The sequence below is a fragment of the Nycticebus coucang genome, chromosome 17, assembly GCF_027406575.1.
Source record: "Nycticebus coucang isolate mNycCou1 chromosome 17, mNycCou1.pri, whole genome shotgun sequence".
In the NCBI taxonomy this organism is placed as follows: domain Eukaryota; kingdom Metazoa; phylum Chordata; class Mammalia; order Primates; family Lorisidae; genus Nycticebus; species Nycticebus coucang.
Window position 1 is genome coordinate 42199714 of NC_069796.1, and position 19753 is coordinate 42219466.

Consider the following 19753-nt stretch of genomic DNA (forward strand, 5'->3'; position numbering starts at 1 on the left):
GCCCTTCAAGGATTGCACACAGTAGGCACTAAGAGATTTTTAGTGCTTGGTAATAGGAAACACCAAGTATGTCCTAATATACTTAGTCAATGAGGGTCATGCTGGTTTGAGCTGAATGTACTTGGCTGAGTTTAAAAAATTCCACCTTGCATTTTTATAATGCTTTTTAATTTTCAAAGTAAACACACATGCACTAATTCTGTCAGGAAAAAATGCTCTCACTTTTTTAGAGAAGTAGAAACTGACAAAAAGCAACCAGTACACAAATACAAAGAGAAGCTGGATACTATTTCTCCTGTATATAGGGTTTAAAGGTTCGGTGTTGACAAATAAACATTATTAAAGAACCATGAAGCCTGAGCAAGAACAAGACCCTGTCTCTACAAAACACAGAAAAATTAGCAGGGCATGGTGCCACACCCTGTAGTCCCAGCTGCTTGGGAGGCTGAGGCAGGAGGATCACTTGAGTCCAAGAGTTGAGGTTGCTGTTACCTAGGATGATGTCACTGCCCTCTAGCCTGGGCAATAGAGCAAGACCATGGTCTCAAAAAAAGAACCATGAGGAACTTCTAATACCAAGTATTAAATATTTCCCTTCAGATCAGCATTAAGGTTTCCTGGCTATTTTTTCTCTTTTCCTTTTTAAATGTCTCAAGTTTTCCGACCTGTAAAATTAAGGTAAATAACATCTACCTTCTGTCCTACATGGATGTTGACAGAATCAGAAACCTAATACAGAAACTAGAATAAAAACTTTCATAGAGTAAAGAGATTTAAATGAGATGAATGCAGGCAAAGTGCTTAGTACAATGCTACCACATAGTGAGTGCTCAATCATTATTAGGAAAAAAATCGTAACAAAACTTATAGGGAAGAATATAGACACTTTAAAAATAGAAATGTGTCGAAGTAACTTTTATGTTTATAAAACATCTGACTAGTCTACATTCTATCAATCGACTACTTGTTTCATATCTCCAGAAGAAATCTAGATGATGCTTATTGTACCCTCAATGAATCCCCAACAATAAAAAAATAAAATAAAATAAAAATAAAATAAAATAAAAAAAGAAAAGCCTGCTGGGAAGCTTAGGTAAATTGAGAATCAGAATATTCAACCTGGCTACATCACTAATTAATTCTGAAGTCTTTCCCTAAACACTTTCTTTTTTTTTTTTGTAGAGACAGAGTCTCACTTTATGGCCCTCGGTAGAGTGCCGTGGCCTCACACAGCTCACAGCAACCTCCAACTCCTGGGCTTAAGCGATTCTCTTGCCTCAGCCTCCCGAGTAGCTGGGACTACCAGGCGCCCGCCACAATGCCCAGCTATTTTTTGTTTGCAGTTCGGCCAGGGCCGGGTTTGAACCCGCCACCCTTGGTATCTGGGGCCGGCGCCTTACTGACTGAGCCACAGGTGCCGCCCTCCCTAAACACTTTCTATGGGTTTCAACTTCTCATCCTGAAGTAGATGAACTTTCAAGTCCTTTTATGCTCTCATCTAAAATCATTATACTTAACACATAAATCAAGCTCTCAGAACCCTACCTCTCAGTCTCTAACAATAGCAATAGTTAACACTTTCTTTTTTTATGTATAACCAACTACATTATTTTAAATCCTTATCTTATAAAAATACTAAATCTGGGCTTATTCTTTGTCTTCTTTTGATAATGTACAAAGAAAATGTCAAAGAACCAACTTTAGTGTATCATTCTCTACCCTAATCTATTTCACTTATCAAACTGATAGGTTAACAGGCTTGCAGAATTTCAGGAATACATACACACATTTTGAGAGCAATTCAGCCATCGATACAAAGAAAATATTTTTTATTCCAAAATACCTAATTATCCAAGATTACAGATCATCTCCCCTCAGCATTAGAACCCACATGTTGGATTATTATAATTTAGTGTTTTTCTACTATTTCTACTATAGATAATTACATCAAATTGTTTGAAAGGGAGCTGAGGGTTACAAAAGACAAAAGACAAAGCACTAAATCATGCAATTCAAACCATGTTAAAATTAAGGGAGCCCCAATAATTACAAAACATTAAAACAACCCCAACAACAACATAATGCAAAACAGTGTCCACAACAAACTGGTAGAGCTTTACTGTTTAACATGTGACAGTCATAAGGTCATAAGTCATAGCATTGCTCCAATCATCATGAAATAATAAATCATGTATTAAACTGTATGTCATTTCACAACAGATTTCAAAATTTGGCTATCAAATATACTTTCATAATAGCCAAGGCTAAAATATTATTATGGACAATTATGAAATCAACTAGAATAAAGGCTAATTTTGTTATAAAAATAAGTTAACACATAGCAACAAACTATATGTCTTAAATGCTGCATAGTTAAGCTCAACTCTCAAGTTATTAGTTTCGAAAATAAAAATTCAAAGATACTGTGTAAACCATCTAAAACTAATCATACCATTGAACCTTTTTCTCCCCTTACATATTTTTGATGCCCTTTGGTATAAATGAAAAATATTTAATATAAGAGGTACTTTCACTAAACTTGCAGTATAGACACCATTAATTTTATTGAAACTTGCTAAAAAGAAAAAAATATTTTAAAGCATTCAGGGTTACTTTTTACTCTAAGAAAAGTATGTTAAGTGTGCAGCTCTGTCAGCATAAGTCATTAATATTTAAATTGGCCCAGAGATAAAATTAGGGGATGACACATTTTCATTCAAAATAGTTGGATTAAGGACTATATTGCAATATAAATAGTTAAATCACTATCTAGAACTTGCAGAACCCCATAATTTATTCTGCAGATATACAATTAAGAATTTAATTTTCCTAATATTCCAGCAGAAAAATACATAATCCATGGAAGCACATTATCAAAAAAAAAAGAGTTGTTCACCACAGTTAGTTGACAAGGTAGGTAAAGTGCACTGAAATAGGAAAGGGTTCTATCAGAAGACATCACTTCAACTACCTTCACATTATTAGATTTCCATTAATTAAACAGAAGTTCATATTTCTTAAGTTCATAAGTTTATCTTCATGTTTAGTTCAAATGAAGTTCAGGTTTGTCCCATTTTTAAATAACCATTTTTATTTAAAATTTTATTTTATTTTAAATAAAAATGTGACAAGCATGAACTTCACCTTAGCTAAAATCAAAAAGGAAGCAAAATGTGAATTACATCTTTTTCTGGTAATAAAACATAGCAAGAGGTGGCGCCCATAGGGCACCAGCCACATACACTGAGGCTGGCCCGGCCTGGGCCTGCTAAATAACGACTGCATCTAAAAAACAGCCGGGCCTTGTGGCGGACACCTGTGGTCCCAGCTAGTCAGGAGGCTGAGGCTAGAGAATCGCTTAAGCCCAAGACTTTGAGGTTGCTGTGAGCTGTGATGTCATGGCATTCTACCAAGGGTGACATGAGACTCTGTCTCAAAAAAAAAAACAAAACAACGAAATAGCAAGAGCCGATATAACTCCATCAACAATTAGGATTGTAATACCATAACCACAGAGTTTTAGATTTCTACCTTAAATGAAAGAAATTAAATTGAAATCCTGGTGGTTCAGTCCCTTATATGACGTACACATACACAGCCCTAAACTTCCCTCTTCTTAAACCTCTGAATTCATGACAATTGATCCAAACTGCTGATTTTCAGACTGTTGTTAGTATGTCTAAAAGTTAATCGCTACCATTCCATACTCTGTTGCTTCTCCTCCTTCCTGCCTCGCCCCTTAATTCAGACACCGCCCGGAATCATCTATGTAGAGACATTTGTGAGGTACTGAGGAATAAAGAAAGCAACATGGCAAAATTAGGTGTTTGGGGGTGAAGCAAACTGTCAGCAACTAATTTTGAAATGCTATACAATTATATTTCTTTCTTAATATGTACAAATTTCAAAATCATCACAAGTCACACTGTAATCTCGTTTAGCATAGAAATAATCATAGGAAGGGAAGAAAAATGCTCAACGAATCTTTTCTTTTTTAAAGAGGAAGTTCTCCATCAGAATATTTTTATTTACTTGGAAAATACAAAATCTAAGTAGAATATACCAGAAGAAAATGAGAGCACTTGGCTTTCTGAAGCTATAGACATGAAGAGTGCATGAGATTTAAAAACCCTTCTGTCAAGGTCAATAAGCAATTGATTTTTTTTTTTCACTTATAGCTTAATTCAACAAAATATTTCTTAGAAACTCTTTATGCAACAAGATTCACCAATATATATGTTTTCCATGACTCAGAAATAAGGGAAGCAAGTGCCCATTAATTTAGCAAATACCTGTAAATACTACATTACACAATTACTCTTGATGGAAATGTTACCAGGATGTCCCCAGAAGGGTAAACATTATATTCAGCACAACCTATTTCACCTATTTAATTTGTTCAGATAAATGTAGTACATGATGAGAACTCACTGATGATTACAATTAGGTATAATCCTTAAAGTAAAAAAATACATGTTTTAAGATCTCTACCCCAGACGGATTCTAAACTTAATGTAAATTAAGATTGCCTCACATAATTGGGCTATTTCAACCATCAGCAGGCCGGAGTAGATTAAGACTTACATAACTAATCAATTAATGCAAATACTCTGTCTTTTGCATTAGGCACAAACTAAAATAAACTCTTTTGATCCAATCGCTCCTTCACTAAAATCTCAAAAGGTCCCTAAAGTGATGGCTACCCACATACCAATTTCACCATTAATACAATTTGCATTTAACCTATATTTGATGCAAGGTTATTACATATTTCAGAATAAGCTTTTCATAAAAATGCAGAAGCATTCGATAATATATTGAAAGTGGTCAGACTAAAATATCTGTAACAGACAAAACCAAAATAGCATTATAAATTTAAATTATCTTGCCAATTATAAAAATATAAGGTGACTAGCCAAAGAAACATCATAAGAAGTGATTTCAATAAAATCTGACCACATGCTAGTCACACATTTCTGTATTAGTCATTCAACACTGCATGGACACACCTGAATACACAGTGTTTTAAAACTTTCCTGTACTGATCATATAGCCATAACAAAGGATAGCTATTTTAAAAAAGATTCTGACCATAAAGCTAAAAATAAGTAAATAAATATAGACCCCAAAGGAAATCTCCTTCAATCTTTAAAAATCACTGAATTAAGTGAAAATAATAAATAGTAAGCTTTAAAGACATGGAAACATCCATTGCCAAAACCTTTAGAAGGAAAGGAAAAATAAAAGGTAGAATGGAAAGAAAGTATCCATTAAAAAGGGGCTAAATCATTGTCAAAACAAAAATAAAAAATTTTTTATGTTTCCTTTTTCTGAGAACACATTCAACATGTTAGTCAGAAAAATAAGAAAGGGACAGAATTTGCCTCACTCTGTGTTTGTACAGGTCTTCAATTTCATTAATTTTATAAAAATTAGACACAGATGTGGTTAATGAGAGACACTAAAAACTACATAAATTTCAGTAGCTTCCTTAAGCACCAATCATCCAAGCCCTACACTCCACCTAAGACTGAACTGACAAGTTCATCCTGCGTCACTTTCTCCCCAGTAATCCCACCCTTTAGGAAAAAGACTTTTTAAATGCTAACATTTCTATATAATCCTAATAAAATCTCTAATTCCACTTAAAACCATTTCCTTTTCTCTATTTCTTTGCGGCTAAAGAAAATGCTAAAGTAAAACAACGTTGAAGATCAAATTATGCAAAAATATGTCTTCTTTGATGTTATAAGTTTATGCTAACCTTATTGAATTTCAGTTATTTAAAAAAAGCAACGTCTAGTTAATTGTACTTAAAAATGGACTCGAGCATCAGTAAGTTTTCCATTGTTTTACTGTCAATAAATTTAAACCCTAAAAAAAAAAATGCTTTACCATGCTCCATCACAATATTCATAATTTTATAATTTAGTAGGACAACTCTAGGTTGTGGTGCATATTGACACATCTGAAGAAACGCCTCGCCCCCTTTGGCCAGAGAATAAGGTGGGTTTTTTTTTTTTTTTTTTAAGCATTCTCATAAAAAGCAATTTCAGGTTGCATTTTAAAAAGTCAAATTACAATTTATGCTATTTTTTTAATTTATGGACGTTTTTAATTTAAAAAGAATTCAAGTTAAGTTTATCAGTGGCATTTAATATTTTACAACTAAAGTCAGAAAGTCAGTATTCAATCAAGTTGTGGTCTCAATGTGTTGATTTATTAGCTGATCACTCAGGATCACTGATCACAGCTTCTGTTTGGCTAGAATCATACAGAGAAGAGAAAGCAAACAATTTTTAGCAATATCAAGGCTGTTGTTTGGAATAAAATACACTAATTCAATGATGGTTTAAAAAGAAACATTCTTTCAATTTATGTGGGTGAAGCTTCCTTCAGGATAATCATAGTTTCCAGTGTTAAGTTAATGACTTAAGGTAAAAAAAATTTCAAACATTAACAAATGACCCTGTAATAAGGTATTAGGCCTTTTAGTTAGGTAGGACACAGACTACTGATTATAATTTCAAATCACACTGGCATAAAAGTAATAATTTCATTAAAGAACTAAGAGCCATATCATCGCTTCACCTACCTCCATAAGGTTGGCATGCCATATGTTGTCATAAGAGAGTGCAAAAGTTAAAGTATTAAAATTATCTTTAATGATTTAGGGTAACTATGTTTATCTACGACTCCGTATCCTAGATTTTACAGGGCTTAATGACAGTTCACAGTGAATGAAAAATACGTTTTGTTCCATGCTTTTTTTTAATAGTAAGGAAAATAAAAACAATAATATGGTGTCTATCAGAACAAAATGGATTAATAATCCCTAAGAGTTTCCTAAAACGTAGTATCTTTCTTTGTACCAGTTTTGTTTTATAAATGAATGTAAAGGTATCCTATTAGATAGCTTAATCAAATGGACCATACTTAACTGTTAAGAAAACAAGCACATGAATTCCACTGCCAAAAATTTGAGACTGAAAAATTTAAAACACAGCATGTCTTTTAATATTAAAACACAACAGCTTATGCAATAAGAAACATCTCAAATCTCCTTACTGAAAACATTTTAAATCTTCAGTTCAGAAAGACAATAATAAAAAATTGTGTTCTTCTAAGATAATTATTATTTAAATAATGGATTAGTAGGAAGTTTGCATTAAGACAAAAACCGAGTTTTTTTTCTTTTGATAATAACTAAGCCTTTTAGAAGAATAGGACATAGCCTAAATCCATATCTAAATTTTTTCCCTAAAAAGAAAAGGTTTCTATGCAAAGAGGAAAAAAAAAAGAAATACCTCGGTGTAGGATACCTTTCACAGAAAAAGTATTTTAAAGAGTTTAATCTCAATGACAAATATCCCTAACATTTAAGAAAAAACCTGAAATGGTTACATACAAGTAAATCACTGTGTGATTTTCTTTTTCCAAAAAAAAAAAAAAAAGCACCACTAGTGACAGTAATCTCTTGTCACTCGCTACAATCCACATTTTTCTATTTTCCTCACACTTAAAAAGGATATATAGTCTAGTACTTATCTGAATTGGGGATGGGGGGAGTAAGGTAAAGAACTTAACCTCTACCAGCAGAGATATTCTAATTTAGAATTTTTTCTGGTAGTCCATTTTAACGGACCTTGATGAGGTCAGACAGAAATGTCAGTATACTTAACAAACAACTGAGTAAAAAGAAGAGAGGAACCAAACGACGACTGAGAATTCAATCTTAATAATTTTGGCCATCAGTGATCTACTTTAGAACTCAGAGGAACATCTGAAAGTAAAATTTTGTTTTGCACCATGTTGCCACTAATTTCTTTCTTACAAAGACTTATCAGAGGGCACAACTTATCTGCTTCCAACTGGGAACCCTGAGAGCTAGACCTGTGTCTAATCCTAAGGTCTGGTGCACTGTTCACCACATTGCTGTAGCCATCTCAGAACTCAAATTCTTCCACAGAAGGTACAGTTTGAAGAACAGGCTTCTTGTCGGACCTTCTGATTTTTAACCCTTTAATCTCAAACCAACACTTCACAGATGTCAAATACAGCAGTACAACTTCTAATTATGTAATTAAAACTATTTTTTATTATAATGTAAGAGCATATCCTAAAACAGCTAAATGAAAATACACAAAAATATGTATACAATTTATACTTCAGGTATCTGTTCATGAGCAATATTATTTTAAAGTTTTTAAATGAGATCTTCACTACTGGCTAAGGGGATACTGAATGCCACCAGTTAAGGAAAAAACCCGAAGTGATTATGTATAAATTACATTGTCTACAATGTCTACGTTCAAAAGACCCCTTTGACTTACTCATATAAAAAAAGCACATGCATCTTTGGAGAACACATACAAAAAATGTTTCATACCTATTAGCCCATCTTAAATGTATCATTTTTAAGAAACAGAAAAGTGTTAATCTTACCTTGAATAGCCGTTAGAAAAAGCCGATCGACCAGGGAAGTTCAAAGTCCCCAAGGGAGTCAAGGTGTCATCTCCAGATCCTTGGCACCTATTCCAATTTTCAGAACTGACAGGAATTGGTGGAATGACATTAAAAATAGGCTTCTGATCCTGCTGTTGAGAAAGGGATGCTGTATTCATGTCATAGTGGTACATCTGTCCTCCAGACGTACTCACACCATGAACCGAAATGGCAGACGTCTTATTACCAATTATGTTTGCCCCAGAAAAGTTTGCCTGACAGTAAACTGGGCCTAATTTCTCCTGCTTAATTACGCCAGGGGTGCAGAGTTCAATGAAATCTTCTTTTTCTGTTTTCACTTGGGGCACTGGTACACTGCTAGGGCTTGATAAGATCAGATCTCCAGTATCCTTAATTTTAGGCTTAGTGTCTGGTAAAATGAGAGGCTTACAGTCCTCATTCGAGTTTCCTTCCAAAAGGAATGGATCATCTTCTCCCTCCAAAGGAGAAAGCAAACAGTTTTCATCTATTAACAGGTCTGATCTCCATGGACTCTCATTCGTCTCTTTACCTGGGGATCCAGAAGAAAACTCCAAATCCTGCAAAATGTCCAAGGTGCTTTGGTCTGCGGCATACAACTTCACATTGCCACCATTGGTACCAGTCTGGCCCTTCAGACTTTGCTGTTCTGAAGCTGTATCAGAGAGAGTTTTTTGACAGTCCTTCTCCGTGGGGGCAGAAGCAGCAGCAGATGCTGAACTCTTGGGGTCCTCAGGAACACTGGTCGACCTACTGAGGTTTGCGATGCTTTCTTCCAGAAGCCGAAAGTCTGTTTCCCCAGAGGAAAGGCTGATTTGGCCCTGCTGTGGAAATCCCAGGTCATTTCCCATCACTTTTGTTTCTGGCTCTCCCATATACAGTCCCATTGAGAGTGAAACTGCTTTGGACAGATCTGGCTGCTGGACATTGCTTACTGAGCCCTTTGGAAAATCAACCAAAAGTCTTTGCTGCTTGGAGTCTGATTGCGAAGGAACAGCCAGTGAGGATGAGGATGCAGAAACCTTCACAGTAGCTCCTCCCCTTAGGGTTTTATAGAAATCCATCACATTTCCCCTCTCCTGACTGAGCACACTGCTGGGGACTTCTTCTCTACTGGGAGGAGTTAATGATTCCTTGGAGTCCATAAGTTAATATCAGCTACAAAAAAAAGGGGGAGGGGGGAGGAAACATAGTGAGCTCTAAAGTCACATTATCTCTGTGATCCAATTAGTAAGAAACAGCCTGTTAAACAATCCTTTTAGTTAATTCCAAATCAAATTCTTTGTTATCAGAAGAGTAGTTTCTATCCTCCAGAATAAAAAGCCACGTCCTCTGCTCGCATTCAGCGTGCCACATTTAAAAGCACAATGTAGTCCATTTGCACAGCTGAGGATGAAATTGGTCTCAACTAAGCTGGGCTATTCATCCTGCCACTCACGGAACCCACAGCTTTGTTAATTACAGACATTATAATTCATTACATCTGATTATTCTAAAGGTTCGAGTTGTGTCAAAGTTTTTAATTTTTTAAAGAGTGTGACCATTAAAATTCCTACCTCTTTTCAATCGAGGCTGTTTGCTTTACTAAGAACCAATACATATAACATTTTATAAATACTATACTAGAATTCTGAACTCCCAATTACTTCCAAATTCCCCTCCTACCAGCTAGTCACACAGGCAGCCCTTTAAGTACAACCTATTGGTGAACCACGCACATTTTATTTGAAAAATAAACAATGCTGATCTGCTTATCTCCTAACAGGCTGGGAAAACGCTCTTACTTTTAACCCATATTCCTGACTTTGCTATGCCAGTCAGGAAAGGTAGGCAGTGCCTACCTTCAAATTTTGGATATATGACATGAGACGCATTGTATATAGGACAACTAAAATCTAAGTTTAAAAAATAATTAACTGTGTAGTAACTTCTCACCTCAATTTGAGCTTATTTAAATTTACCTTAAATATCGCTGACTGATCCTTAGCATAACTCACATCTAGATTAAGCTGCATTTATTTTTTTAATTGGCTGAAATCCTCAATATAAAATACTATTATTTATTTATTTATTTATTACTATAAGTTCTTTCCTTTCCAAATACGCTAGTACTGAAACATAGAAAAGCCCAGAACTGTAAAATTACATTCACATAAGTCAAAGTAAAACAGTATCCAGTAAAATGCTCAGAATCATTCTCTGCCCACTCTTAACTCTTCACCTATCCTAATTCAAGAGAATTAGGTTGCTAGTATATCGTTAAAAATCGGGATGTTTTAAGGGACTGGCAAAGATTTTGACAAGCAAATTTGGGATATTATAGTCAAATGCCATCCAATAACTCTTCCTATATGGTAACACTACAAAGCATAAATGGCACTGGCCCGCACCGAAAGGTGAATGTGATGAAGGTGGACAGAGGGGTGGGGAAACTATCACTGGAATCTTGAGGGTAAACTGCTTATCTCCCCACTCTCCACTGTTTATCTGACAGCGATCTCTAAACACAGGGTATCAAATGGAGACTAATGAATTTCCACACCGCTTTTTTGACAGCTGCCTTCAAACCCGAAACCAAAACAATACTTCCTAAAATGAAACGCTCCCTCGGGCGACATTATCCCCCAGTTTAGCAAATAACCCTGCCACTCTAATGGGCCCCAATGCACCATGCCAAGGGGTCTTAAGTAGTATTACAAGGCTGCAACCTCCAACGTCAAACTAGCACTTGGTAAAAATCGCAGCACCGAACTCTTATGGTCAGGGAGTGTCTTTTTCTAAAAGGGGCGACTTAACGTCAAGCTCGAAATGATGCCAAACGCTACAAAAAAAAAAAAAAAACCTGGGGGGGGGGGAGAAAAAAAGTGCGAGGTTACAGAAGAAATGTGCCCAGACCTGTTGAGTTCTCCCTCCGACACGCCCACTTCTACCAGAGAACGCAGCCCCGGCCGAAGCCTCCGAGTCGCAGGCTGTCACCTCGCGTGCGCACACTCGCACACCCCACACGCCTGCCAGGAGCCCGGCGCGCGGCGGCCCCGACAGCAGCCCCGAGCGCGCTCGGGCGCGCCAGGGCGGAGCGAACCCTTCGGGCGCAGAGACTTCAGACACGGCTTAGCGTTCCCCAGAAAAATGGTTGTCAGGGTGGACCCCGAGGGCGGGGGGAGAAAAAGGGTGACTTGGGGAGAAAAGAAGAGACCGGGGTTCCCGCCTGGAAACGAGGGGCTTGAAACGCCCCGGGTTGCTCGGAAGGCTCCCCGGGCAGTCCGAGCTCAGGTTCCTCCCCCTCGGCTCCGCTGGGGGACGGCAGCGAAGGGAGAGGAAGAGGCCAGTGCTGTCACCCGCGCTCTGCCCTTTCGTCACCGTCACCCGGCCCTCGCCACCCCCAACCCCCACTCCCGGAGGCTAATAAAAGTTTGCAGGCTCCCGCCGCGGCCCCCGACTCGGCCTCCGGGGCCCACGGCACCTCGGGGGAGCGATCCCCTGCCTCTTACCTCTGCCAGCGGCGCGGCTCACCCGCCACCGTCCGCAGCTCCCACCGCAGCCGAGATAAACAACTTAGCGTGTGAAAGCAGGAGGAGCAGGAGAGAAATATTTTTTTCTAAAAAAAGGAAGTAAACAGCCGCCCCCTTCTCCATGGGGGGAAGGGAGAGCCCCTATTTAAGAAAGTCTCCCATTTCCCAACTGACAGGCCAGCCCTCCGCCCCGCTCCCTTCGCGGTCCGCAGGTCTGGGCTCCCAGGCGCGCGTCCCCTGTCCCAGCGTTTCAGCCGCTCCGGTTGCCGCGTCTCCTTCCACCCACTGAATCCGTCCCCGACGGGCGGGCGGTGACTCGACTCGGGCTCCAGTCACAGACACGAGCTCGCAAAATGGAGGAGGAGGCGGCGGCGGAGGGCAGGGAGCCCGGATCAGCGAAAGGGCAGCCCGGCCTGGGCGAGCGAGCGGGACCGAGCGGGGGGCGGGTGGAGGCGGCGCCACGGCGCGCACACACTCGCACACACGCGCTCCCACTCCACCCCCGGCCGCTCCCCGCCCGAGGGGCCGCGCGGCGGCCGCGGGGAACGGTGCAACCTGTTGGCGACGCTTGGCAACTGCAGGGGCGCCCGCAGTCCCCGCCCTCTGGCCCCCCGCTCGGGCCCCGCCACCCGGGTCCCGACGGCGCCCGCACGCCCGCGACCCTAGGCATTGCCGCCCGCTAGGCACGCGGGGCTTCTCCTCGCCCCCCACCCCAGAAGAAAGAAAGTGAGGCTGAGGCGGACGCCGACCTGGTCTCTTTGGGGCGCTTTGGAGAGGGAGACCGAGTTTCTCTAGTTTCTCTTCTAGCTGGCTGCTTCCCGCCCCCGCCCAGCTCCGCGGCTCAGGACCCGCTCTGGAGCTCGCCCTATCCCTCGGCGGTAACCTCCGCCAGCACCCCTGCGGGTGACAGCGCGCGGGCTAGGACAGCAGGGGCGCTGCCCGCAGCAGTGCTGCCGGGTGGTCCGCGCCGCCGCCCCAGGGCCGAGTTGCGTGAAGTGTGTCACTTCAAAAGGGACTACAGGGTTGCACGGAAACGGTGCCGCAGCGTCTCGGCAGATGTTGGGGGCTGGTCGGCCAGACACGCCCTCTGGGGAAGCTTAAGGGAGGGGAGGGTAGAGGTAGGGGTCAGCGCATACGTACTCTGGGCCCGGGGGGAGTCGCGTGCTGGCAGGTCCCCCACCCCCGCATCGTCTGGGCGGCCGGATCTGCAGCCGTTGCCGCCGCGCTCTCGCACCCGGAGAGAAGTTGCAAAGCAGAACCCACCCTCCCCCGCGCTCCGACCGTCCCCCACCCTCTTCCCTCGAGTCTGCTAGGCGGCGGCGGCGGCGGCGGCAGAAGGAGGAGCCGCCTGCCAAGTTTAACCCCCACCCCTCCTTCATTCCCTCCCAGCGCGCTCACACTCGAAGGAAGTTGCACGCCAAATGCAAAACCTCCAGCGAGCTGGATTTCTTTGCACTTTTTTATTATGATTAAGAAAGCAGGGGATGACAGGCCTAAAAACAAGTTGCAGGAGACACAGTAAGTTGCTGGCGAAGAGTGTCCTCCCCTCACCGCAAACTCCTGACCTCCCTTTCCACCCCCACCAAAGCGGACGTCCAAGTTCCCGGAGAGGCCCCTTCCCCGAATCTTGACATTTGCAACCCTGGACTCAAATCGTCGCTCACCCTATCGCGTTCGCCGGACCCCTGCCCCTCCAAATAAAACAAAACACACGCAGCTTTAAAATGTCAGCGTTAAACTCTCTCCAGCTGTTTGTTTCGCGCCTCCCCCAGTCCGAGGGAAACACGTGGCCTATCCCCAAAGAGAGGAGTGGAGCGTGGGGACAGGGGTGACCGCGCGGTTGCCCCCGCCCCAGCCACCTTCCCCAGCTCGCCGCGTCCGGAAGGCTTGGGCGATCCCGGGACGGAGCCTCCTACCTTGTGCGGCACATATTATGATTTTTGTGACTCGGGGAAAGGTTGTGCGGTGTTGCTTTAGGGTTTGGGGAGGTAACTTTTGCGCCCCCACAGGTGACAGCTCTTGCCAGCTGCTGACAGGGGCGGGGGCTGCCACTGCTCCACCCAGTCCCTGCCCCGGGGCTCGGAGGCAGCCACTCTGGCTCCTCCCGCGGCGCTCGCACTCTGGCGGTAGCCGCCTCCACCCTGACATCTAGCAGACGATTGGGGAAACGCGTGCCGGAAGCCTTCCGCCGCCATCTTGGTAGAGGACGGTGACGCCAGGCCGGCCCGGCGGCCACCATCTTGACGGAGGTTCTGGGTCGCGGGGTATCCTAAATTGCCCTTTTAGGGTCTGAAGGATAAACGCTACCCTAGGTATTGTCAGATATGAAAGGAAGCCGGCCCCCTCCGGGGAAATTCTGGAGCCGCCATCTTGGCAAAGGAAAAAGGTACCAAAGCCTAAGCAACGTAGAACCTTAGGCCAGAAGAATTTTTATGAAGGCCGCTGATCACCTCCCTGTTGACAAAACTCCCTTCTGGATCCAGAAGAGAGGCTCCACTTCTCTCTCTTGGCGCGAGTCAACCAGAAAGCTCTTGCAATGGTGGACACTATGAGACTCTGGGGATGCTACTTTGTCTACTTGCAAGTTTTTCAGACTTCTGATTCTCGAGCGTTAGAATCAGATGTCTCGCATGGATTCGATCCCTAAACTACGAGCAGTTTCATGGGAAAAAAAATCAAGACCCAACCGTGCCGTAATTTGTTACATGTTTTAGAAGTGAGTTAGATAATTATGCAAATAGTTGTCTTTGTACATCTGCTTAAAAGAACTAAGAATTCTGTTTACATATGTAGGTATACCTACAGTTATCTAGTAGATACCTTTTTCCTGTATCATCAACCTATTTGACAGCTGAAATTCTGCTCTGAAAAAAGAATCCACCTCATTTCTCACTCTCATACGCACCCAAATTCTAAGTGATTGATAGGTATCCTTTGCTTTAGATAATTTATGATTTTGCAAGAGTCCTCATTAACATTCTCTACCCATGTTTTCCTGCAGATCCAGCAAATCTTAATATGGAGGAATACTCATAGTTTTAAAATTAAAAATGTCATTGAAAACAATTGAGAAAAAATATGCAATTTTCTTGGCGGTGCCTGTGGCTCAGAGGAGTAGAGCACTGGCCCCACATACCGGAGGTGGTGGGTTCAAACCCAGCCCGGCCCAAAACTGCAAAAAAAAAAAAAAAATTGCAATTTTTCTAAATGTTTTCTTTAGTGATATGTCTGTTAATTTTTGAATTTGATAGAGAAGAGTTCTCATTCTTTAGTCTTTCCCATAAACTGTAAATTAATTAACTCATGTCTCTTTTTAAGAATAATAAGAATAGTTATGATTTATGGCCTACGTTTGACATTTACAGCCAACAGTTGAATGAGATGTTATTTGATTTTGCAATATGAAAAAACAGGTTTACAGAGGTTAATGCTTGTGTAAATTAACACAGCTCCTAAATATTGAGGATGAAATTAGACAATAATAAAGAGGTTTTCCTCATTGATCACATAATTTCCATGAAGCAGTATCTCAATCCCATGATAGACTTACAATAAATGCTTATGGAATTTAATTCAATATAGGTGAATTGAATTTATTTTTTTCTTTTTTTTTTATTAAATCATAACTGTATACATTGATATGATCATGGGGCATCATACACTCGCTTCATAGACCACTTGATACATTTTTATCACAATGGTTAACATAGCCTTTCCGGCATTATCTCAGTTACTGTGCCAAAACATTTACATTCTACATTTACCAAGTTTCGCAAATACCCCTGTAAGATGCACCACAGGTGTGATCCCACCGATCCCCCTCCCTCTACCCAGTCCCCCTTTCCCACTTCCCCCTATTGTTAGGTTGTAACTGGGTTGTAGCTTTCATGTGAGAGCCCCAAATTAGTTTCATAGTAGGGCTGAGTACATTGGGTACTTTTTCTTCCATTCTTGAGATACTTTACTAAGAAGAATATGTTCCAGCTCCATCCATGTAAACATGAAAGAGGTAAGGTGAATTGAATTTAATTCAAGAGGTGATATCCAGTGTACTAGAAAGGACATGAGATTCTCATTGTAACAATAACACAGATCTAACAAAAGTTAACATTTATTGAGCATCCATTGTACAGCAAGCACTACCAAAAGTGTTTTATGCCCAGTGTCTGAAGTCTTTAGTAAGATTTACTAATCTGTAACTCTGGAAAGTTATAATTACAAGATAAGAAATAAGATGAATCGCCATCTGAGGGGGGAATGAATGAAGGTGATGTGTTCAAACTCTGTCAAGGCAAGAATCTGATCTGTCTTGTTGATGGCAGTTATGTACCTCCTGGAACAAAGCCTACTATGTAGTAGGCACTCGGATATTTACAGGGTTGTAATAACGTTGAGTCAATGAGTCGACTAAATACAATATTTTTACTAAGTCATTGTGGTGGCCAAATGAATTAATAAAAAGTGTGCTAATACTACTCAGGATCCTCATTTTTATTGTCTTGGGTTTCAACATCTGAGTTCTACCCTCCTTTAAGAAAATATTAATAGATCAGATCCATTATTGTATGTTCCTATAGAACCCTGTACAAGTATGTTACTTGGGTAGCACATTACAGTGATAGTTTATTACTTGAGTATGCATTTATTTAAAGTTATGTCTCCCCCACTAGAACACAAGCTCTGTGAAGGCAGGTACTAAGCTTGTTTGTTCACCACTGTATCAGTAGTGCATAGTGGTGTTTGTTGAATAAATGGGTATAATCTTGGGACTGTGTCCTAAGGCCAAGAAAACTTGGAGCTTGAATAGTGACCAATCCACCTTTTTAAAAACACTTATATAGCAAGGAATTAACCAAGTGAGTTTTCTCCATCTGTTCATCTCTTTTATAATCTCCATTTTCTCTAAAATGATACAAGCTGCTAAACAGCCAGATTGCCCCTGCAAAACATCAGTTAAATCATGCCATGATTAATTATTCGAGTACATATATATATATTCCACTATTACCTAGGTCCCAACTTTTAGTCTGCCACATGTATTTAAGACTATCACCTTTTACCTGCCCCCCTTGTAAGAAGATGAAGCCACCTACCTGATATAATTGAACTGTATATTAGACTATTTATGCTGCTATAAAAGAATACCTGAGATTGGGTAAATATAAAGAAAAGAGATTTGGCCAGGTGAAGTGGCTCATACCTGTAATCCCAGTGCTTTGGGAGGCCAAGGCAGGAGGATCACTTGAGGCTAGGAGTTTGAGGCCCCATCTTTACAAAAAAATCGTGAAATTAGCCAGCCATGATGGCACACACATGTAGTCATAGTTACTTGGGAGGATACGGTGGGAGAATCACAAGACAAGAGTTTGAGGTTACAAACTAACCTAGTTTGAGCTAAGACCATGCCATTGTTCCAGCCTAGGTAATGAAGTGTGACCTTGTCAAAAAAAAAAAAAAAAAAAAAGAAGTGTGTGTATTTAGCTCACGGGTCTGCAGGCTGTACAAGAATTCTGGTGCCAGCTTATGATTCTGGTAAGGTCTTCAAGCTGCTTCCATTCAGTGGTGGAAGGCAAAGGGGAGCCAGCTTGTGCAAATCACAGGGTGAGAGGGGAAGCAGGGGAAGGAGGTGCCCGGCTCTTTTTCTAACAGCTCTCTTGAAAACTAATAAAGTGAAAACCACTCATTACCACAAGGATGACACTGAGCCGTTATGAGAGGTCTGCTCACATAACCCAAACCTCTCTCCCTAGGCCCCACTTCTAACATTGGGGACCAAATTTTTTTCTTTTTTTTTTTTTGTGTATGTGTGGTTTTCGGTCGGGGCTGGGCTTGAACCTGCCACCTCTGGCATATGGGACCAGTGCCCTACCCCTTTCAGCCACAGGCGCGGCCCAGGGGACCAAATTTCAACATGTGATTTGAAGGGAGCAAATATCTACACTATTATATAATCAGTCCAATATTTAGTTAAATTAAAAAGTCAGTTAAAGCAGGGAAATTGTAAAAAAGATTAGTTGTACACTTTACATTTTTTGTAACCTAAACTCTATAATTAAACATTTATTTATTGATTTCTGGTGACAGTCTGACTGACCCTTTTGTGAGTCCATGTCTTTTTTAGCACATGAATAAATTATACATATAGTGCATTGGCATATCATAGCAGTTAAAAGCCAGATTATCCAGGCCAAATACAGTCTCCACCACTAAGAGAAATGTAACTTTGGGTGATCTCCCTAATTCTCTGTCCCTCAGTGTCCATTACCTGTAAAATGGAAATAATAATGGTAGTAACTTATTATAAAGGTTAAACAAGTTCCTACAATGAATAGTATAAAAAACTCATAACTGAAAATAATTAGATTATGACAAACTAAAAGAAAAGACAAAACAAGTTTGGGTGGCACCTGTGGCTCAGTGAGTAGGGCCCTGGCCCCATATACTGAGGGTGGTGCGTTCAAACCCAGCCCAGGCTGAACTGCACCCAAAAAATAGCAGGCGCCTGTAGTCCCAGCTGCTCGGGAGGCTGAGGCAGGACAATCGCGGAAGCCCAAGAGCTAGAGGTTGCTGTGAGTCCTGTGACATCATGGCACTCTATCCATGGGCGGTAAAGTGAGACTCTGTCTCTACAAAAAAAAAAAAAAGAAAAAGAAACAAGTTTGATATATGTGACATACTTAGACTAATTCTTGGAACATAGTAAGTGTTCAGTCATTGTTAGCAATTATTATTAATCTGTAGTATTACCATTTTCCCTAGGGTTTTATTTTAAATGGAGCAAGAAATTCAAGGCATCCCTCATCTGAAATGCTTAGAACTAGAAGGTTTTGGATCTTAGATATTTTTCTGATTTTGTAGGATTTGCATACATATTGAGATGTCTTGGGAATGGAACTCAGGTCTAAACCAGAAGTTCATTTGTGTTCCACGTATTCCTTCTACATAGAGCCTGAAGGTAATTTCATCAGTATTTTAAATACCTTTGGGCGTGAAACAAAAGATTTTGCTAAGTACTTAAATTGTGGAATTTTCCACTTGCGATATTATGTCAGTGCTTAAGAAGTTTGGGGTTTTGGAGCATTGAAGATTTTAGATTTTCCAATTAGGAATTTTCATTGTATACTTACAAAAGAATGTGAATACAGATTTGTAAATTTTTATGATGCTTCCCTCTTTGCCCCCAACCCTAGTCTTTTAAAATCGTCTTATTAATACATTCACCTTACTTGACTGCAATTGTTTACAAGTCATCTTTCCCCTTAGATTTTATAAAACAATTATTTTTTGTACTTCATATTTAATTAAATTTAAAAATTACAATAACAAGCAACAAATGGCATAAACATGTCTGGGGAAGAAAGCTCAAGGAACTGTGGGTGGCTCAAGTGGTAGGAGCAGAATTGTGTGTAGTACAGGAGGTCAACTTAGAGTTCAGCACCTCCTGGGCATCAATCTGTATGTTTTCCAGGGAGACTGGAGAACTTGGATTAACTGGGATAAAAGTGCAGAATAGTGCATGGCAAGAAAGATTCTGTTACACTGCATCATACACCACATTCATTCCCAGCTCTATGGTTGTTTACCACATGTATTTCCTGTTACACAAGGACACTTCCTAGTGACTTATTTTCCTGGAGTCCATGATTCTTTGTCATAAGTCCAGTTTCCAATTATTCTTTTTCTCTACCCTCCAAACTTTAATGTAGACTAGGCACGGTGGCTCACACCTATAATCCCAGCACTCTGGGAGTCTGAGG

The 19753-nt window shown here is 40.7% G+C and overlaps 1 protein-coding gene across 4 annotated transcripts in view; it reads right to left on the minus strand.

Annotated features, from left to right (window-relative positions):
- NR3C1 (nuclear receptor subfamily 3 group C member 1) overlaps window positions 1-13969 on the minus strand; it is a 114309-nt gene extending 100340 nt beyond the window's left edge. For 2 of the 4 annotated variants that reach the window (XM_053566166.1, XM_053566163.1), the window contains exons 1-2: window positions 11976-12769; window positions 8446-9642 (exon numbers count right to left, since the gene is read on the minus strand). In XM_053566166.1, the coding sequence (XP_053422141.1) occupies window positions 8446-9629 (1184 nt within the window). In that variant the 5' untranslated portion in view covers window positions 9630-9642; window positions 11976-12769. Of the gene's footprint in view, window positions 1-8445; window positions 9643-11975; window positions 12770-13136; window positions 13305-13912 lie in introns of those variants that run through there. The other 2 variants (XM_053566165.1, XM_053566164.1) reach the window with 2 other exon arrangements.
- Between the last annotated feature and the right edge of the window lie 5784 nt (window positions 13970-19753).